Source organism: Hyaena hyaena, unplaced genomic scaffold (assembly GCF_003009895.1).
Source record: "Hyaena hyaena isolate Hyena2069 unplaced genomic scaffold, ASM300989v1 scaffold_925, whole genome shotgun sequence".
Taxonomy (NCBI): Eukaryota; Metazoa; Chordata; class Mammalia; order Carnivora; family Hyaenidae; genus Hyaena; species Hyaena hyaena.
The window spans coordinates 595,177-616,843 of record NW_024081555.1 but is presented as its reverse complement, the minus strand read 5'-3'; the positions used below and the strand labels follow the sequence as shown (position 1 = coordinate 616,843).

The 21,667-nt window shown below is 53.1% G+C and overlaps 1 protein-coding gene across 1 annotated transcript; it reads right to left on the bottom strand.

Moving 5' to 3' along the window:
• Nucleotides 1-1,707: 1,707 nt before the first annotated feature.
• Nucleotides 1,708-17,072, bottom strand: HROB (homologous recombination factor with OB-fold). Its single transcript, XM_039220887.1, has 10 exons — nucleotides 16,846-17,072; nucleotides 15,829-15,879; nucleotides 10,757-11,932; nucleotides 9,119-9,202; nucleotides 7,498-7,638; nucleotides 6,796-6,904; nucleotides 6,521-6,606; nucleotides 6,042-6,167; nucleotides 4,335-4,458; nucleotides 1,708-2,334 (listed from the first exon to the last, which is right to left on the bottom strand). The coding sequence occupies exons 1-10, from the start codon at nucleotides 16,846-16,848 to the stop codon at nucleotides 2,243-2,245; spliced, it is 1,992 nt and encodes a 663-aa protein (XP_039076818.1). The 5' UTR covers nucleotides 16,849-17,072; the 3' UTR covers nucleotides 1,708-2,242.
• Between the last annotated feature and the right edge of the window lie 4,595 nt (nucleotides 17,073-21,667).

Here is a 21,667-nt window from a genome sequence, read left to right as displayed (position 1 = left end):
ACAGGCCTGAAGGTGCTCAGAGATACTGTGTTGTCTCCCATCTTTAGCCTCAGCTCCCTGAGGGCAGAGAATGGAGGCTTTTATTGCAACCCGCACCCACACCCACGGGGAGCCCAGGGGCGGGAACAGTGCCAGGTGAGTGGCTCCCCGCCCTGCCCTCTGGGGACTGAGCCTGAAGGGTAATGAGGGACACGAGAGTCGAGGACGCCAGTCAGGACTGTGAGAGGTAGAGGGACTGAGGGGAATGGCCTGCAGACCAGGCGCAGGGCGCGGTTTGGGTGCAGGAAAACCCCACGGCATGGGGGGCCATGGCCCAGATCTGGGCTGCATCTGCAGGGCTGGGGAATTAGCAGCGGGTAGAAAAGGAAGCACATCATCTGTTCAGGTAGGAAGGCTGCTGGCGAATTAGCCCCTTCTTGCTCCTGGGCTTGGAACACAAAAGCCTTCTAGGACACGGTCCCACGGCAACCAGAGGCCAGCTGAGCAAGGCGTTCTTAAAGCACTTTCTCACTTCAGCCTTCAGACAGGGATCCAGGAGATCGGCCTTTCTTTGGGAAGGAGATTAGTGCCATCCCCCAGAACAGCGCCAAACCCACCGGGGGCCTGGGGCTCACGGCACTGTCTGGAAGGCTGAGGCCGACGCAGGGCAGGCTGGGAGTCAAACTAGGGTCTTTAACCCACACACCCTCAGCCCTGAGCTGGGGGACAACTCCTTTCTTTCCTTCATTTCAGAGAGGAAAACAAGGCTGGTAACTTAGTATAATTCCACCTTGTGCCCCTTGTTCAACTCTGGTGTGAAAGGGAGCACAGCAAAGCTACAGTGACAAAGGACTGTTGGACAACTGAATAAAGTAGCGCTGGGTTATGACCCAACACTTAAAACAAATACCCACGAGTCCACCCTGATTTAATTGTAGGACTGAATAAGAAATGAGGGAGAATTCCAAACAATCTACAGAAATCGTCTGTCCTTAGAGAGGGTAGAACAGAACTCCTCATTCCATAAGCATGGGCCACACCCAGTGACTTTCTGCCAGAGAGGTCAGTATGAAAAGAGAGAAGAAAAAAAGGTACAGTGGAGAACCCTGGCAAACACTACTTCAGCCAGGTGATCAAGGTCAACATCAACTCTTGACGTGTGATGAGAACACACCTTACTTCTGTGGCCTTCCTCCGCGAAACACATAGCCCTAGTCTCATCTTAAAGTTCCAGTAGAGGGCCTCCTGGAATGTGCTGGACCCATGCTCTTCAAAGCTGTCAAAGTCATTAAAACAAAACAAAACAAAAAAAACAAAAAAATGGGGAAGGTCTGAGGAAACCGCCAGAACCGAGAGGAGCCTGAAGAGACAGGACCCCTTAGTGGAACGTGGGATCCTGACAGAAAAGGGACAGCAGGGAAACTGTAAATTGGAAGAAAGCATTAAGTTCCGCCAACCTTTGTCATGTACGATTCCCGGTTGTTTAGTTGTTAAGAAGTGTTGGTACTAACGTAAGATGCTGAGGGGGAAACTGGGTGTGGGATGCATAGGAACTCCCTGTACCATCTTTGTGATAATTCTGTAAATCCACAAGTGTCTAGGAGAAGAGTTTATGGAAAAAGAGACAGGGAGAGAGGAGAACGAGCAGCTTGGCTCTGCCCCGGCCAAAGCACTGCCGGCAAGGCAGGCAGGACGAGCAGCAGTGAGAGCGGAGAGCAGAGGGAGGCGAGCGGGGCAGGCAGCTGCTTTATTTCAGAACAAGACACCACAGCCGCACCCCTGCCCCCCGCCCCTGGGAACCCAGGGCACAGGTGAGCTGGGCAGCTACAGCCTCAAGAGACAAAGCAGAGGGAAGTCCGAGTGTGTTGCTTCCCCGCCCGGAGGGACGGGCCGCCACTGCTGGGGTATGGCTCCTGTGGCTCCTCAGGTGTCCAGGGACAGGGAGTAAGGAGCTCAGGGGCCTCTAAAGTCAAGGTGAGGCAGGGGAGGGCCACACTTTCCCCCAGCAGGAGAAGGAATGGTTGCACCCAAGGGCCTGGAGGACAGAGCAGCAGAAAGGTCATTCCTGGGCTGAGTTCTGGCATGAGTGACAGCAGCGGGGAGTCGGAGGGACAAGGGTGCTCCCAGGGAAGGCACCCAAGGTCAAGGCGGCCCTAAAAGCCCGGAGCCGTGTTTATCCTGCAGTCGGGCCAGGCTCCCCCTCTCCCCGGGACCCGATCCGACACAACCGGGGATCCTGCTCGGGTGCCGAGAGGCTGCGTGCTCACGGAGGGTGCCTCGCCTCGGGGCAGTCCCAACTGCCGGTCCCACAGAAAAAGTCCTCAGGGAGCTCACTCAGGAGTCCGTCCAGGTCATCTGCAGGGGGACATGGAGAGGGTAGGTGGACTTAGTGTCAACAGTAGGGTTCCATGTCACTCAGATCCAAAGCTCCTGCCCTTCAGGGGGGACTGGGCCTGGCCACACAGCTGGGCAGCCGTGACGCGCTAACGGCCTGAGGCTCGCCCGCCTCCCCTCTTCCCTCTGTGTCCCACACGCGCACACACAGGAGGCACGGACAAAATGCCAAGAAGACTCTCCCCCTGGGTCTCGGTGGTCCCTCTCTTTGCATCCAGAGGCCTAGCGCTAGACAGGCTCCAGAGCTCCTCCAGTGCAGCCCTCTCCTCGGACGTGGGGGGAGAAAGGCCGGGAAAGCCATCTCAGGTGTTCGGGGTCACGGCATTCCCTAATCTGGTTTCTCGCCTCCAAAGTGTGAGACAACGTCACCCCCTTTCCCACAGGGCATCCAGGGGCGCTTGGAAGGAAGTAACTGTCCCCGACTGTAGTTCTCAGGCGGGTGCTTACGTCTGAGATCCTGGACCTCGAGCCGGGTACCAGCACTGCTCACGATAGCAGCTAACACTTGCGGAGCGCGTGCTGTGCTGGGCGCAGGGCCGTACCCGCCCTACTCAGCCCTTCCTTCCAGTCCTCACAGTACCCTTCACAGGGCAGCTCATGGTTCTTCCTGTTAGAATCCCCACTTTGTCTGAAGAAAACCGAGTCCAAAGAGGTCAAACAGCCTGCCCGTGGTGAGCAGACCCAAGGTCCCTCTGACGCCAGGGCCACGGACGACTTCCAGCTGGAAAACCCCCGCACCGTGGACGGAGTTAGTCAGACTGGAAACTACACCTGTGGAGGTGAGTCCGGCCTGGCACAGACATGTGACACATGTGGCCACTGGAAGGGTAGAAGCCTGTCTGGGGACATTCAAAATCTGATTGAGGTGACCAGCCCTGTACGAGGGGAAGTGGGACTGAAATTAGTAACAGAAAAAGGTGGCTGTCACTAGCTACATTAGGGCTATTCGGGAAAACTCTGCATTAAATGAAGGGGAACGAGCAGTCAGCGCGGGCCTAGGGAACTAGGAATCAGGGTAAGAACAAGCACGGGTGTCTCCACGCCCTGTCCAACCATCACAGGTGGTTGTCTGCTCAGCACGTCTGTCCCTACAGTGCAGGCGTGACACCAGCCACAATACTGTACGGGCAAGCTTACTTCTAAGGAATGAATGCAACATTCCAGAGAAGATTCCAGCCTAAGGGGTACTTTCTCATAGGCTCTAAGTAAGTGGGCTTTGTGGTTTATCCGCTGGTCTACGGCAACATTGGTTCATGTGAGACACTCCCAGGATTATTTAAGTAATCTCTACACCCAGCGCGGGGCTTGAATTCACAACCCTGAGATCAAGAGTGGCACACTGTTCCAACTGAGCCAGCCAGGGGCCCCTGATGCGAGACACTTAGCCATAATCTCATGAACCGTGGGGCCAGGCAGGGTTGAATTTATGGAATCAAAAAGCTGAGGCACAGACTTGGATCGTGCTAGCTTCACCTGGGTGATGTGCCTCACCCCCCACCCCGAGGAACAGGCTGGTCGTACCCCAACAGGTCTGTATCCTGGTCCCACATGGATGTGGGGCCCCTCAGCACTGCCTGGAGGGCCTCTGAGCTTGGTCAGGATGGGGAAATCTGCCTCTGGGGTCTGGCCATCAGCCCACAGGAGGCTTGAGCTGTGGCAGAAGGATGGGGCCAGCTCCTCTCCTTGCGGCTAACAGCACATGGCCTGGAAACGGTGCTGGGGGTGGGGGGGACCTGTGGCTCACGCTGTATTTGCTTCACATGGTCCCTCTCACGCTGCTAGTTAGTTTGGGGACTGCAGCCTTGCCTGAAAAGACACCACATCTGATTTCTAAGACTGTAGAAGACCCAAAGATTGACAGGAGGAGGAGAGACAGGCAAGGCCAGATCTTTCTGGCTGTGCTACGCAAGAGGAAATAAAAGGCAATGCTTTTTTGCCTCCCGGGGCGCTGACTGCCTCACCTGCTTCCGGGAGTTCCTGCTCAGGGGAGGCCCCTGCTTCTGCCCCGTGCGCTGTTCTCAGGACTCTTCCAGACTTTGCGGTCTTGGTCTCTTGATGGAGGGCGCCAGCAAAGCTCCTGGGGTCCTGGGGACAGAGGGCCTGGTTACCGCCGCCTGGGCTCCTGATAATCCTCTGGACAATTCCATGTCCCCCCAGACAACCTCAAAGGAACAGGTGGGGGTTTGGGAAAGACACAAAAGAGGAGGGCGGCAAGGGCCAGTCACCCAGGGGAGGGAGATGAAATACCCAATGCCCCAAACAGCAGATAATTTAAAAAAAACAAAAAACTTTTTCGGGCTCTCTTCTTTACTAATTCTGTTGGTTGCTGGTGTGTTAGGAAATCTATATGTAGCTAGAGCAGAGAGCAACGTGGCCATTCAAAAATTTGCTGAGGAGTTGGCCTGGGATTAAAAAGCTGTTAATAATCCCCACACTAGCTAATATATGAGCAGGTAATGGAAATTAGTAATTAAACTGTTAACTACAGTCAGCCCTAGGGAATGGGGATGGAGAAGAGTAAGTTTCAAGCTTTGCTTGACTCTGTACCATTTCAGTTTTTGTCAATGAGTATGGATATCTTGATATTTAAAAAAAAAATTCTTAATGTTTTATTTATTTTTGAGAGAGAGACAGCGTGAACAGGAAGGGGTCAGAGAGAGAGGGAGACACAGAATCTGAAGACAGGCTCCAGGCTCTGAGCTAGCCGTCAGTCAGCAGAGATCCCAACGCGGGGCTCAAACCCACGAACCGTGAGTTCATGACCTGAGTCGAAGTCGGATGCTTAACCGATGGAGCCACCCAGGCGCCCCGATATCTTGACATTGAAAAGAAAAGGAAAGATGGTTTTTTTGGAAGGAGGGTGATTTTGAGAAAACATGGAAGGTTAAGGGGAAAGACAAGGGAAATGGAAGCAGGCCATTAGAGCGAAACGTGCCATGAGTGGAAGTCATCAGTTGAACACGTTCACTTTATAGATGAAGCAAGAGCGGGGGCAGGGCCAGGACTTGCCCAAGGTCACGTTACAAATTACCAGCAGAGTGGGGACATGACCCAGGTTACCTGACCTCCAGGCCAGGCCATGATAACAACCCAGGATCCCAGGAAGAGTGGAAGAGGCCACCGAGGGGACAGTGTGGGCCAAGTCAAGGGCAGGCTTGGCACTCTTAGCCGGGAGTGGAGCTGCCTGGAGCCCCGCTCTCCTTTAGTTCCCAAGAGGGTTCTGTGTGGGTGCCGCCTCACCTAGCGTAGGTGGAGGCCAGGAGGGAAGCCGCAGAGCGAGTGCCGGCTCACCCGACAGTGCAGATGTAGCTCGCTCTTCTCTGCCACCTGTAGCAGATCTGACCCTCAGTCACTTACTGACCCCACACCCTCTGGGGGACCCACAGCTTGGTTAGTTCTCAAGTGACTCCCACGCTCTCCAGGGCCCAAGCCTGTCATCAGATCACGATCACCAGGAAGCCGGCTGCTCCAGGTCCTGTTACTCTGCCGTCTGGCAGGTGGCTGGGCCCGGAACAGGAGGAGACGACCCTGTCCCCAGAGGCATCTCCTCACCTCAGGGCAACTGCCCCCCTCCCACCTCTGCCCCCGAGAGTGAAGGAGGGGAAGGTACCAGAATATACAGGCAGAATGCGCATCTCCCAGGCCCTGTTCCATCCTGCTCCTCATACCTTGGGGAAGGGCTGAGATGGCATCAGGAAGTTCCCATCCCCAGAATCTGGGCTGTAAATATGGACCAGGTTGTTGGGTGTCACGTTGAGGTAGTGATTTCGGAGCGAAGGAGAAAAGACTCCAACCTGGAGTTGAGGAAGGGGAAGGTCAGTGCCCCGGTGGGGCACCAGATGTGGTCCCGTGCCACCTGGTCCCCGCCTGCCTGTCCCTCCCCGGCCTCGGCACCGGGCTCCCACACACCGGCCCTGCCCCAGCCCTGGAGTAGGAGCCCAGCAGAAGCGGGCACCATGCTCCCCTCCCTGCAAAACACAAGCCCCCGTCCCCATCCGCCCCCACAGAATAGGAGGCAGGGTCTAGCACTAGCCTGGCCATCCCTTGCCTGGGACCGGGAGGGAAGGGAGCCAGACCGACCACTCGGGGGCTGTCTCCAGGGTCGGGAGGGCTGGTGGGGAGGGTCCCCCATCTGGAGCCCCCATACCTGCTTCAGCAGCAGCACCGAGCCAGGCTTCAGCTCACTCTGACGGGTCTCGAGCAGCGACCTGTGCAGCGTGCCCTGCATCTCTCCTGCAAATACCGTGTGGCCCATCAGGCTGGGTCAGGGACAGCACAGTGACTGGATTGGGCCCTGGTGGGGAAGTGGGCTGCTCGCTGCCTCAATTTTCCCATCTGCACATGGAGAGAGGATGACTCCTCCTCATCCCCTGAACTCAATGAAGGCCACTCATCAGACAGCCCCAGAGCCTAACTTCTCACCCGTGGGGTCCCTGAAAACCACACTGGCGTCCATTGTGCTCCGGCTCAGGGACTTGACCATCACTGCCATGCTGGGCACCTTGTTCCTGGGAAGCTGCTTCAGGGCTGCCTGGTTACAAGGAGAGGCATTTGCTGAGCAAGATCCCACCTGGAAGGTTCCCAAGTGCACCAGGGCAACCGGGGGACGGGGTGGGGGTGGGGAGGGGGACGGAGTACAGGCGTGGTGATGATCTTGTTTTTGTGGAGGGCAGAAAGGCAGTCTGAAGCACCCATCCTGACTCTCTCCGGCACACCCGGAGCTGGCAGGTCCTTTCGTCCCCCTGCTTCCTTTCTCCAGCATGTATGTATTTACAGAGAGCTACGTCACAGCAGGCCGCGGGCATGTGTCTGCATACGACCCCTGACCTCTAGGGGGCTGGAAGGCTAACTGTGTGCTCACCCCGCCTCATCCAGGGCCTGGACATGCAGAGACAAACCCATAACCCGCTTTCTCCTCCCACCTGTGCCTGATAGTGTGGACGGTAGTGGGATGCTAGGTGAGTGGAAGATACAAAGGGACTCGATGCTGCTGCTCAGGGCCAGGCCTGGGGTAAGAGGGGGCGAACAGGCAGCCCCTTTCTTGAGGTGGATAGGACAGCAGGTTGGGAAAAAGGATCAAAATGGTCCTCCTCGCACGTCGCAGCACCCAGGACCCTTCCTTACCTTCCGCAGCACCATGACGATGCTATAGGTGCAGAGGAAGCAGGTGGGGTCTCTCTCATCCAGGCCCAGGGCAGCTTTCATGGCCAGCCAGGGCCCTCGCCCAAAATCCTCCTCCGCCGACGCCTGGGAACTAGTAACCATCTGGCACCACAGAGCAGAGGGGGGTGGGGGTGGGGGGGGCTGTGTTAATGGATCCACCCTGCTACAGACCTTGACTGAGACAGGACGGAGGGGTGGGAGGGAAGGGCATGCTCCCTGCAACACGGCGGCCACAGTCTCTCCTTTCTTACCCCCTTGGTCACAAAATGGTACCTGAAATCTTGTCGCATAGCCCATCCTTCACTTATCAGCGACAGCAGAGGTGCTCCTGGTTGAATTTATTTCATTTCATTTTAGGGCACCTGGGTGGCTCAGGCGTTAAGCGTCTGACTTCGGCTCAGGTCAGGATCTCACAGTTTGTGAGTCTGAGTCCCCCCTTGGGTGAACCATGAGCTCCACTTCAGGTGAGCCTCTCTCTCTCTCTCTCTTTCTCTTCCCTCTTTCTCTCTCTCTGCCCTCTTTCTCTCTCTCTGCCCCTCATGGGATCCTCTCTCTCTCCCTCACTCACTTGCACCCTCTCTCTCTCAAAAAAAATTTCTTTTAATTTTAAATCAGGTCCTGACTTTAGTCGCACTGAAGCAAAAGCCTATCTGCCCATGCTTATCTCCTATGTAACAGACTCGGAAAGTCTGAGGGCCAGGGACCCCCACGTAACACTGATAGGGTTCCGGGGTGCCTTAGTCATTTTGAAACCAGTCATATTTTATTTGGGATGCCTCTGGCTTAACTATTAACCATCTTATACTAAAAAATGCTTATATTAAAAAATGCCTTGGTGTCTCAGTCAGTTAAGCGTCTGACTTCAGCTCAGGTCATGATCTCGTGGTTCATGGGTTCGAGCCCCCTGTTGGGCTCTGTACTGACAGCTCGGAGCCTGAAGCCTGCTTCGTCTTCTGTGTCTCCCTCTCTCTCTGCCCCTCCCCCGCTCACTCTGTATCCCTCTCTGAAAATGAAACATTAAAAAGAGAAAAATATGCTTTGAACCCAGAGGAGTATTTGCTGCTTTGGACCTGAAGCTGACTGCTGGATCTGTGGAACTGCAGCAAAGAGAAAAATAGCTAGAATTAAAAGCAAAAGCGGGTGTGAAGGCAGAGTCGGTCAACGAGAATCCCAGTGAGGAGGAAGGATGGGTCTCATCCACCAAAAAGGAATCCACTGGAGGAGAGATGAAGGCAGATCCTTCCCCGCTCAATTCCGAGACCTGAGAGGAGGGGTTCCTGAGATACAATTTCCTAATAATTATTACACTCCCCTCCCGAGGGAAGGTGGAGTCAGCTGGGCCTTTCTTTCTTAGAGAAGAAGACGGGACCCCTGGCATCCCTCAGCATCAGGACAGGCTTCCCTTCGCGCCAGGACAATTGCCACCTCCCCAAAGTGCCTTGTCCACATGCCCTTGGGCGTGTGACCCTGGGGAACAGGGCTAGGAGCACAGACTCTGCTTCTCAACTCCTGAAATGTGCGGGGATGTCCCTCACTCTTCAGTGATGGCCCAGGAAGCGAATGCTCGCAGGGAATGAGTTACCTCGGCCCGGAATTTGGCCAGGGCGCCGTGAGTCGGAGTCTGCGGTGTGGAAACCATGATCTCCTCCAGATTCCTCCCGCCGTGCTGCGAGGGGAGAGGGGTGGAAAAGGCGAGAGTGAGCTCAGCAGCTGTTATTTACAAGTGCCGCATCTTGTCTGGGTTACATAATGAGTTCAGGAAACTATCAGGGACAATTAACACATATTACGTCTCTCCTAACGAAGTCTCAGGAGCCTCATGGGCAGCTCAAAAAAAAGATGCTTTGGGGACTGTTTTGGGAATGTGAGGAAGCTGGAGCTGGCCCAGGAGCAAAAGCCAGGGCTTCCTGAAGGAGGCAATGACCCGGATAGAGAGGCCTGGGATAGCCAAAGGGGCAGTTTTCCCCACGTCCCTTCTCGGGGACTGAACAATTCCCTACAGAGGTTTGGTCTGGGAGGAATGTAGATGGCTGGCCTTCTTGGATCTCCCTTAAAGTGCTAGCGAAGGGCAAGTGACAGACAGAAATGACTTGAACCACCCTCAGAATGTGAGAAAAGGAGTACACCAATCACAACCGGACCAGACCCGTAGAGTCCCATTATCTGGGATCTGATCCAAGATGGTCTGATGGGTACTATCCCTCCGCCACCACCGAAATCCAAACTCCTGGCACAGCCCGCTTCCCCACGCCAACCCTACACTCGAGCTGCGCTCCTCTGATAGCATCTTGCTCTTATGCTGCTGTGCCTTTGCACATGCTATTCCATGTCTTCCCACTGCTGAAATGTGTCCCAGAGCACAGCCTTCCTACACACACCTGTTAACCTCCTAGCCATCCCGCCAGAGCCCCTCAGTAAGGAGCCCAGTGTCTCCCCTGCACCCGAGGAATGACCTCTACTCACTCTATGCATTTTATGTCTAATTGCTTCTTCGCCTCTGCTTCTTCCACTGGGCTGAACTTCTATTTTAACCTCTGCACTCTCAGTTCCAAGCAAATTGCCCAACACATACAAATCCTTGGGAAATAGAAGGGAATGAACTGCCCGCCTTAGCGCTAGCAAGCAGTGGGTGCTCAACGGAAGCATAAAAGTTGTCGAGGTCTCAGAGCCAAAGGACCTCTCTCGCCTGTGGTTTTTTAAGCACTCGATTCTTTCTTCCCACTTTTTTTTGACTTCTTCTACCACTCTGAAAGCCCTCTCTCTGGGGCACCCAGGTGGCTCCATCATTTAAGCCTCCAGCGTCAGATCAGGTTATGATGTCATGGTTTGTGGGTTTGAGCCCAGCATCGGGCTCTGGGCGGACAGCTCAGAGCCAGGATCCTGCTTCAGATTCTGCGTCTCCCTCTCTCTCTGCCCCTCCCGTTCTCACTCTGTCTGTCTCTCTCTCGAAAAAAAACATTAAAAAAGGAAAGGGAAGGGAAGGGAAGGGAAGGGAAGGGAAGGGAAGGAAAGAAAAGAAAAGAAAAGAAAAGAAAAGAAAAGAAAAGAAAAGAAAAGAAAAGAAAAGAAAAGGAAAGCCCTCTCTCTCCTTCCTTCCCATCCTCCCCCCAGGAGTGAAGATAGTCTGGGACCAGACGACACTGGGCACTCTCCTTCTCCCCGTCGTCCGCGCAATGTCCTGGACAGCTCTGGCTTCTCCCAAAGAGGAGCCGTCACTCACCTGGTGGGGCAGGACCCCTGCGGGCCCGGGGAAGCGGCGGGTTTTGGCGCAGGCACGTTGTTGGGGTGTCCGGCTGGCGGCAGTGACCAGCTGCACCAGGTGGTTGGTGACGATGGGCGTCTGCAGCGCTGCTCGGGGAACCAGTGGGGAACGGGGGCTCTTTGGGGGGCCGGCGGGACACTTGACGGAAGACACTGGAGCTCGGGGTTGTAAGGGGCTCCGGGGAAATGACGTTAAGTTAGTCCTTGAGGGAGCAGGGCAGATAGGGTTGGGCGTTCGTGATCCAGGAGGGGGAGATTTGCCCCGTAGGCAGGCGTTTGGACACTGGAACGACTGACTGGGGAAACGACTCTGGGGGCTGCTCTGAGCTGGTGTGCTGGCCGCTGGGAGAGGCGGCAGTGCTCGAAGAGCAGGCCCCTTGGGGCAGGCTTCTGAGCGGGGCTGCTGGGCAGGAAGCACGGAGGCGGCTGGGAAAGGAAGGTCGCTCACGGCACCAGGTCTCAGGTGGGGCGGCGCGGCCCCACGGCGGACACCGGGTGCTTGGGGCTCGTCATGGGCTGAGCTGGTCCTTAGTACGTGGGAGGCAGGCGTGGGCCCCTTATGGCAAGACCTGCTCAGATCAGCTACGCAGGCCTTTTTAGCCAAGGCCGAGTCCTCCTGCTGCCAGGTGGCCGGGACTCCTGGGGCCTCACTGCTGGTCCCAAGTCCCAGCTCCAGGCCAGGCCCCTCCAGCTCCATGCTTGCCAGGACCTTATCAAAGTCATCTTGTTCAGTCCCCTCAAAGCCACTAATCACCTGCTGTGGGCTCTCAAAGGGGTGCAGGGAGCGGGAGGCTGAGGGCGGGGAGCTTGCTGGCTTCCTGAGTGCTTCTGTCAGTGTCACTCGTCTGTGATGGCCGGTCCAGCTGCTGGAAGTCGAGATGGGCCTTAGGGGGGCTGTTCCTGTGGAAGGTGGACCCCTGATGGCCCCGAGTGTGCTGGAGGTAGGAAGGCGGAGTCCCAGGGCTGACGGGCCCAGAGCCTCTGAATGAGCAGCAGGGCATAGCGGCGGCTGCCCAGAAGCCTGCGCCTGCACAGTGTCCCGTGGCCTGGAAGAGACAGGCCTCAGGCACCCGGCATTCACGGGCCATGAGCCAGCAAACTCGTTCTCTGCATCCTCGACAGCAGACAAGAAATCCTACAAAGAAACACATAGTGGGTTTTGGCATCTGGAAATTAAGAAACATCTCTCTCTCTCTTTTTTACATTTATATTTTGAGAGAGAGAGGGAGACAGAGCGCATGTGCACACACGAGTGGGGGAGGGGCAGATAGGGGGACAGAGAATCCAAAGTAGGCTCCGTGCTGTCACCACAAAGCCCAACATGGGGCTTGAACTCCTGAACTGTGAGCCTGAGCCGAAAACAAGAGATGGACGCTCAACCGACTGAGCCACCCAGGTGCCCCAAATAAACACTCTTGCTTTTACTATTTCAGGTATGTGGTGTGTATATAAGTGCAGATACGTCTCAAGTGAGAAACCAAGGCATGAAAGGCAATGGTGGAGTCTCTCACCATCTTTGACTTTGCCCATGAGCCCACCTCCAGACTTTTTTTTTAAAAGATTTTATTTTTCAGTGATTTCTGTATCCAACGTGGGGCTCGAACTTACAACCTGGAGATCAAGAGTCCCATGCTCCACAGGGGCACCTGGGTGGCTCAGTCGGTTAAGCATCTGACTTCGGCTCAGGTCATGATCTCACAGTTTGTAAGTTCAAGCCCCACATCAGGCTCTGTGCGGACAGCCTGGAGCCTGCTTCAGATTCTATATCTCCTTCTCTCTCTGCCCCTCCACTGCTCGCACTCTGTCTCTTTCTCCTCCAAAAATAAATAAACATTAAAAAAAAAACAAAAAAGAGTCCCATGCTCCACCGACCAAGCCAGCCAGGCACCACACCACCTCCAGACTTCTACCAGGAACATTCTGGGGCGCCTGGCAGGCTCAGTCGGTGGATCCTGGGACTCTTCCTCTCCACGTTGTAAGTTTGAGCCCCACACTGGGTATAGAGATTACTTAAAAATAAAAATCTTAAAAAAAAAAAAAAAAAAAAAAAGGTGTCCAGCCTGTGCAATAGGGGTCTCCCCAGCTGGTCATGCTGCCTGTCCCCAACGCATGCCTCCCCCTGTCCACGCACGCACACACATACACACACACACACACACACACACACACACACACACAGCCGTCAGTAAGCCAGAGACCTTGGATCCAGCAAAATAGGCAGAAGTTAAATATAGCTTTTCAGGCAAGTTAAATTAAGTATGGATTCCAGTTGGGAAGCAAGGTGAGATTGACACCTTCAAGAGCAACAGCCCTGTTCTGAGGGTGTTTTTGAGTCAGAACTGCTGATGTAACTGACAGGAAGGTCCCCTCCGCCCCCAACCCCTGCTGCTGCCCCGGTGTGTCTGGGCCAGACGAAGGCTTCTTCTGGCTTTGCGTCCTGGAGCGTAGCCTAGTCCATGGGATTTAGCAATAATAACAATATTAGAATCACGGTGGCAATAAACTCCTGACCATCCTGGAGGCTGATAGATCCCTTTTCTCCTAAAGAGCTGACTCTTAGACATGACGTCATCTGCCTTGGGAAGGAGGAAAGGGACTGGTCATGGAACAGAAACTTGAACTGTCTGAGTACTTCACTCTTTTTTTTTTTTCTTTTTAAGGTTTTATTTATTTCTGAGAGAGAGAGAGAGCGTAAACAGGGGAGGGTCAGAGAGAGAGGGAGACAGAATCTGAAACAGGCTCCAGGCTCTAAGCTAGCTGTCAGCACAGAGTCCGACGTGGGGGTCGAACCCACGAACCATGAGATCTTGACCTGAGCCAAAGTTGGATGCTTAACCAACTGAGCCACCCAGGTGCCCCACTCTTTTTTTTAAGTAATCTCTATGCCCAATGTGGGACTTGAACTCACGACCCCAAGATCAAGAGTCATGTGCTCTACTGACGGAGCTGGCCAGGCGCCCCAGAGACCTTCATTCTTTTTTTTTTTTTTTTTTTTTACATTTATTTATTNCCTTCATTCTTTTTTTTTTTTTTTTTTTTTACATTTATTTATTTTTGAGAGACAGAGCATGAACAGAGGAGGGGTAGAGAGAGAAAGAGACACAGAATCTGAAGCAGGCTCCAGGGTCTGAGCTAGCTGTCAGCACAGAGCCCGATGCGGGGCTCGAACCCACGAACCATGAGATCATGACCTGAGCTAAAGTCAGATGCTCAACCGACTGAGCCACCCAGGCGCTCCCAGAGACTTTCATTCTTAATCCTGTTGCCGGCCCAGCCGGCCTACCGTCACCTGGTGAGACCCACGCGAGGCACTTGGCCACGTTTTCTGCTTATAATTACACATCTGCAAAGCTGAAAGACAAAGACAAGGACACATCTCCTCGACAAAGCTGGCAATTTTGAATTAAAAAACAACAACAACAAATTCAAGCCCCAAGTCATAACAAAAACGTCTGAACAATCTGAAACCACACTGGGTGCCAGGGACCATGTAAAAATTTTACCAGAATTCTCGCAATGAATTTTCACAGTGGCCCTAACAGGTATTATTATTAGTCCTGTTTTATGGAGGCAGAAACAGAGACTCAGAGAAGTTATGTAACTCCACAGAATCAGGACTAGAACCCATATGTGCCCCCATCACTATGCCTTAGGGCCTCCGTGAATGAGACAAGCCAGAGACTGATTTTTTAAGAGGTCTGAGGAAGGTCTGCTTTCCCTTTCAAACCTCAGGTTCCAAAAGCCTAGAAAGTAGGTAAGTGTGGAGGGGCGCCTGGCTGGCTCAGTTGGTTAAGTGGCTGACTTCAGCTCAGGTCATGATCTCACGTTTCATGGGTTCGAGCCCCGTGTTGGGATCCATGCTGACAGCTGGGAGCCTGGAGCTGCTTTGGATTCTGTCTCCCTCTCTCTCTTCTCTCCCTGCTTACACTCTTTCTCTCTCTCTCTCTCTCTCTCTCTCAAAACTAAATAAACATTAAAATATTTTTTTAAAAAACTATTTAAAAAATAAAAATAAATTAAAAAAAGAAGGGAGTGTGGGGCCCCGGTGCAGCATTCATCTCCATACTGAGTACAAACTGGGCATCTGGACAAAATTCTAAACACGATTAAAAACAAATTTCTTTAAATGTTTATTTTTGAGAGAGAGAGAGGCAGAGCATGAGTGGGGGAGGGGCAGAGAGAGAAGGAGACACAGATCCGAAGCAGGTTCCAGGCTCTGAGCTGTCAGCACAGCGCCTGATGCGGGGCTCGAACTCACAAACCTGCAAGATATTGACCTGAGCTGGAATCAGACACTTAACTGACTGAGGCACCCAGGCGCCCCATTCCTAAACATGATTTTTAAAGCACAGCGCTGGGAGACACAAAAATAGGTTTGAATAGCTTGTCACGGAGAAAATAAAGCAACTCTGCTCTATAAATGTAGCTTGGTAGCTTCCACATGTGTTAGCCTGGAATCAGGAGGCCAGGACCCTTACCTGGAATGTTAGTGCTGTATTCTGCAGCAGGTTAATTTACCTATTTGGGTTTTACTCACTTAAATCCTACCTCTTTCTGAAAAGGATTTCAGGTAGCAATTTTGGGCCTCCCAGATGAAACTACCTCCGTTGGATCCGAGAGGGAAGAGAGTCCTGGGGATCGCTAGCTAGTTCAGTGATCTCTGACGATAACCCCAGAATAGAAACAGCCCTGCCTGGGCCCATCCCCAGAAGTCCTGGTTTAATTGGTATGCGTTAGGGCCTCAGCAGGGGTGAATCTAATGTGCCAGCTTCTGATCTGGTCGAATCCTTCATCTTCTAGGCCAGGCTCCTTATCACATAACAGGATGCCAATTAGGCACCTCATGTCTCTGGCCTTTTGTTTCTAAACCAGTTACATGTCTCATTTTTTCTTAGTCTCTCACAGACAAAAAAAAGCTATAACAAGTCAAATCCAAGGAGGGCTGGGGCAGGCTGCTTTGAAACGTTCTAGGTCTGGGTGGTTACAACTGAAGACCTCCTCTGCTAGCTCCGATCACCAACACTTCCTTACCTCATCTTCAAACTCCTCTTCCACAGTAAACAGCTTCTGCAAACTGCATGCCTGAAAGGAAAACAAAGCAATGGAGGTTGGAGCAGGAATTCTGCTTGCAAGTACATTCTGTCCTCACTCTGCTTCTTTCCAATTCTAACACGACCATCAGGTGTACTCTGTATTTTTATTTATTTTTTTGCTAGTGCTGAGGGAGGAATAAGGGATGAAGAGGGAAGAGATGGGGTTTACTTAAAGATTGGATGATTCAGGATCCCTTCTTGTAAAATAGTCCACGCGGGTCCATCTGCGTTAGCCCTGGAGGGGGGAAGGGGGGGCAGGTAAGAGGAAAGCTGCCAAAGGGAACATGGGTCATTCATTAGACTCAGCACTGTGCACACGGGCCTAAGGATTTTGCAACATCCCAAAGATTTGGCCTGGGGAGCCCAGGTCAAACAAGAGGCTACCATAAATCCAAGTGTGCCCAGCAGTGCTAATGGCCTTGTTCCTGAAAGCCAAACCGGCGGCTTCCTTCTATCTAATCCAATGCCCCAGAGCCAGCATTCCAGGAGGGCAGGATGCCCCAGCCCACAGTTCTTTCTTTCTAGGCAGCAGGGCTACCATGGCCAGCTCAGCAGAGGGCTGTGCCTAACCCCAGAGGCCAGAGGAGCAAGAGCTAGTTAGCTAGTTAGTCTAGCCGGTTAGCTAGTTAGTCCCCCCACCCCCAAGGGTCCAAGGACCAGAGTGTCCGGGTTAGAGGTCGGGGTCGGTCTCTGGAGCCCTGACGTTTGAGCACACCGGGGAGAATGACCAGGAGTGCTCCAAGAAGAGACAGAAGGCAACAGGAGGGAAACTGAGGCCCAGAGGGAGGTCTGTGGAGAGAACCTTCCCGAGGGTCTCCAGGCAAGCACCGACTAGAACCCAGGTCTCCCGAGGCCACCAAGCTCTGACCCAAACCCTAACCCGGCCGTGCAGCTAGCACGAGAGAGGGGGCTGGAAGCCGGAAGGCAGTTCTGCGGCCCCTGGGCGCGGCATTACCATGGCGACAGCAGGCGGGCTCCAGCCGGGGGCCGGGAAGGCCCAGACTCGAAGGGTCGCCGGGGCCTCGGACTTGCTCTGGGCGGGAGAGTCTGAGTCCGGGCTGCAGGGCCTCTGAGGCGAGGTCGGAGAGAGGCGACTCGGCGACCCTGGCGGGAGTGGGGGGAAGGGGGGCGCGAGACGCAATAGCCGGGAAGCCGAGGACCGGAGCCGGAGACCACTTTCGAAGCGGCCGCGACTCCCGAGTCTCCGCCCTCTTAAAGGGGCTGGCCTATTTCTCTCCCGCCGACACAAAGGCCCTTCCTCCGTCAGTCTTCCGCCTCGGCCTTAAAGGGAAATGAGTGGGCTCTCGGTCGCCCCCTAGCGGTCCCTCGGTCAGGTCGGAGGCTTCAACAGGAGTTCTGGGAGAGCAGGTTGGAAATTGGGTCCCCAGTGCTGCCCCCACACCCTCCTCTCTAGAGTTAAGCACACCAGGGACTGGGTACAAGAGCGTGAGTCTCATTCACAGCAGAATCCGTCGCTGTCCCTTCTGTCTGACGCAAGCACCTGTCTGTCCATTCATCTGTCCATCCATCCTTGCAACACGTAGGTATTAAGCAAAGATGTTCTTGGTCTTGCTCTTTTTATCCTTCACATTTCAGCTTAGATCTCAGATTTTCCCTGTCGCCCATCTCTCAGGTAACATCCCTCCGCCCACGGTTTACGTCTTTATTGTGGATGTATTGAATGTCTTCCTCACTAAAATATGAGCTCCCAGGTTTCAGCACCAAAACCAAAACCAACCAACCAACCAACCAAAGAAACAAACAATATGAGTTTCATGAGGGCAGGGACCTTGGCTTGTTCAACTTTGTAGCTCCAGCACTTAGCACAATGCTCAATAGAATTATGAAAGGAATGACACAACCACTACCATGTACCTGACACAATGCTTAACACCTGGGGATAGAGAAATGAACAAGAGTCCTTGTGCCCTCAAGTTCACAAGTCAGGGAGACAAAGGTCAAAAAATAGTCCAGGATAGTTGTGCAGAGAGATGCACAGGGTCCCAGTGAGCTGGCAAAGCTAGTTAGGTCTTATCACCGAGCCAGTCCTCAATCCTCTTTCTGTTTTTCTTCTTGCTTGTCACTATAGGGCTAGTTGGAGTGACACTAGAGCCACATAGTCATTTATTTGTTTGTTTGTTTATTTTTATTTTTATTTTTTTATGTTTTATTTATTTCTAGGAGAGAGAGAGAGAGAAAACATGAGCAGGGGAGGGTCAGAGAGAGAGGGAGATACAGACTCTGAAATAGGCTCCAGGCTCTGAGCTGGCAGTCAGCACAGAGCCCGACGCGGGGCTCGAACCCACGACCTGTGAGATCATGACCTAAGCGAAAGTCGGACGCTTAACCGACTAAGCCACCCAGGCGCCCCTGTTTGTTTATTTTTAAAGTAAGCTTCACATCCAGATTGAAGTCCAACATGGGGCCCGAACTCATGAGCCTGAGACCAAGACCTGAGCTGAGATCAAGAGTCTGAGGCTTAACCAGCTGAGCCACCAAGGTGCCCCTAGAGCTACATGGTTTTGAGGATTCAAAAGACAGGAGGAAGGTAGTTGACTCAAGTTCGTAATGTGATCTGATCTGAGCCAGCCTTGGATCTTCCCCCAGGGTGGCCTGGACTGGCCTCACCTCTGGGCAGCCATCATAGCTTCATGTGGACCCATTTACCTGTCACATGTCAGAATGGGAGCCAAAATGGCGGTGGGAGATGGGAGCTGGGCCTCTTAACTCTCATCCAAGTTAGGAATTGCTTCACAGCCTCTGTGCTTCTTCTGACCCGGGGTTCAAATCCCCACCCCTCCCACTTACAGGCCTCCTTTCCTTACTGGCCCTCCCGGGAGGGCGCAGCTGTTCCTGCTCAGCTATGGTTGATCCTGGAGACCCAGTGCCAGGGCTCCTTGGGCATCTGGGCTCTGTCAGCTCCAGCTGGAGGGGGATCACAGAGCTCAAAAGACCAAGAGAACTAATAGCAACTCCTATCCACACTGGAATTTGCAGCTTCCAATTTTAATCACGAGCTCATTTTGTCTCCACAAAGATCCCATAATGAGTGAGGGGCCGGTATTATTTTACAGATTAGGAAACTGAGGCCCAGGGGATAAGAGACCCCATTGGGATCACATAGTCACTTAGTGGTGAATCTTCTGATAGGAAGTCCTGTTTTCTCCTCCATCACTTTTCTTTTTTTTTTTTTAAATTTATTTCTAGGAGAGAGAGAGAGAGAGAGAGAGAGAGAGACAGCGTGAGCAGGGGAGGGTCAGAGAGAGAGGGAGATACAGACTCTGAAATAGGTTCCAGGCTCTGAGCTGGCAGTCAGCACAGAGCCCGACGCGGGGCTCGAACCCACGAACCGCGAGATCATGACCCAAGCGAAAGTCGGACGCTTAACCGACTAAGCCACACAGGCGCCCCTCTTCCATCACTTTTCTAAGATGAACTTGGCATCTACTGTCCCACCTCTTGTTAGAACTTGGATAGGAGTTGGAGCAAAGGGAAAACGTGGACCCGCGACATTTTAGAGAGGAGCTGGCAGGACACAGTGAGGAGGGGGTCTGTGATTTTAGAGTTGGGAAGGACCCTCATACTGAAGGGTCTCCCTTCCCCCAAATCAAATGTCTTCTCCTTCCCAGCGGTGTCACCTTAAGGGAAAAGCAAAGACTTGTTCTCCATGGTGACGGGGCCTATATCCTTTTCTCCCTCCTCCTGGAAGAGAGGTTAGTATTCACTCTAAGAACCTGGCTTGAGGCTAATGGAGACTCAGGCTCAAAAGGAAGGGGTGGGTTCCAAGAAAGGGCAAAGTGGGTGCTCATACTTGGCCTAGAGGGCCACACCAGAAGACACCAGCTCCCCAGGTATGAAGTGAGGTACAAAGGGGAGTGAGTGTAGTGAGAGGGTCTTAACAGCTCTCTGATTTGACCCATTATAATAACAGCCAGTACTTCCTGAGCACTGCCTGTGTGCCAGGCAAGGTTCTGGAACTTCCCATGTAATGGCTCACTTGATCATTGTAACAAGCCTTGACATAGGTGCTAAGATTACTTCTGCTTTACAGAGGAGGAAAAGGTCAATGTCTTGCCCAAGCTCATAGAGTTAATAGGCGGTGGTAACTTCCTGCTTAGTCTCCCTAATCCAAGCTCTCCTCCCTCTGTCCATTCTTTCTAACATGCCAATGGGATACTATTTTCCAACAGAAAAACATTTCAATCCTCTCAGTCGCTGAGGGATGACATGTAAAATCCTCAGAGCCTGCAATGCCCTGGCACCTGCCTCCCTGCCCTAGCTCATCTCTCAACCAATCTCAAATACCAATCCTTCCCCCACCCCACTCCTTCTTCATGACCTGGCTTACAGGCTGCCTCCTCCAAGAAGCCTTCCTTACTGCCCAGGAGACCCAGCTTCCCTTCTCTTGGGTTCCCTGCATGTTTCGCCTCCTTCCGTTAGGGCTTGGGCCTCTTGTATACCTGGTATTGTCTTTAGGTTCCCTCACACCTCTGTGCTGGATTTCATACTCCTTCAGGGAAATATCTGTGGCGTTTCCTTTGTGAACTGGTACTTGGAATAGGACTCGAACACTGAAGACACTTAGCAAGTGTTTGTTGAATGACTTAATGCCGTTTGTCAAGAGGGAGTGTAAACAAATCTGGGCAACTCCATGCTTGCTTCCCCAAACCCCTGCAGTTGCTGGGTGAGGAGGCTCACTTTAGGTACAAAGGAGGATGCACCTTGAGTGCGTGTGTGTGCGCGTGCACGTGCGCTAGTGCCAGTGCATGTGTGTTTGGAGACAGCATGCTGCATTGGCCATGAAGTTAGACAAATCTTGGTTTGTATCTGACCCTGTTGCTAACTGGCTGTGTGACAGTTTGCATTACGTTATTTTACTTCTCAGAAACTCAGCTCCTCATCCGTCAAAATAGGATAATACACCTTCCTCGCAAAGCTGCTGTGAGATTAACCGAATTAATGCACTGAAATGGCTAAGTCCACGCCTGGCATGTTGGCAGGGGCTCAACAATGTGGGCTCCCTTCCCCCCCTGCTTGAGTTGGCAAACATGTGCTCAGATGTGTTATGAGAACCACATGGTTTGAGTTTGTGTCTATTTCAGCACATTTGCAAATGCATTTTGCCCTGACTTGTATTTTTTACTGTATGCGCAGCAGTTGTATGTGAATCGGTGTGCTGACGTGTGTTGGTGTGTTTAAATTAACATCTTCCTTAGTATGGACAGTGGCGAGTGCTGCAAATGTGTACACGCATTGTGAGTCTTGCGTGGCCGCGTTGGTGGGTGGGTGTTGTGTGAGCGTGTATATGGAATTAAATGACTTGTGTGCTGCATAGAGGGCGGGGGTGCTGAGTGTCTGGGCTGGGAGAAAGTTGATTGGTTTGTGTGGCTTCGTGTGTGTGAAGGTTGTGTAGACCAGCGCTACTGATAGACGGTTCTGTGCTGATGGGGGTGTCTTGTATCCACTCTGTGCTGTGGATAGCCACTAGCGACAGGAGGCTACCGAGCACTTGAAATGTGGCTGGTGACACTGAGGAACTGAAGTTTTCACTGTATTCAACTTTAATTAATTTGAATGTAAATACCCATGAGTAGACTAGACAGAAACCTCAGACTTTTTCTCCACAAACCAAGTGGTGTGCAAGCCCCTCCCTCTTATCCCGGAAACCCATCTATGGGGTACTGACCTCAGCAGGTAAGTGGACCCGCTGGAGCCCCCCCTCCCCGCGAGCGCGCGCGTGCGCCCGTGTGCGTGCCCCGTGTGCGTGCGTGTGCGAC

Bases quoted from the DNA above. Each gene is read 5' to 3' on its own strand.
- HROB (XM_039220887.1), bottom strand. The intron at 11,933-15,828 runs GTAAGGAAGTGT...GTTTCTTTGTAG, and splicing joins AAGAGGAGTTTGAAGATGAG to GATTTCTTGTCTGCTGTCGA. The intron at 4,459-6,041 runs GTATGAGGAGCA...CTCTGTCCCCAG, and splicing joins CATCTCAGCCCTTCCCCAAG to GACCCCAGGAGCTTTGCTGG.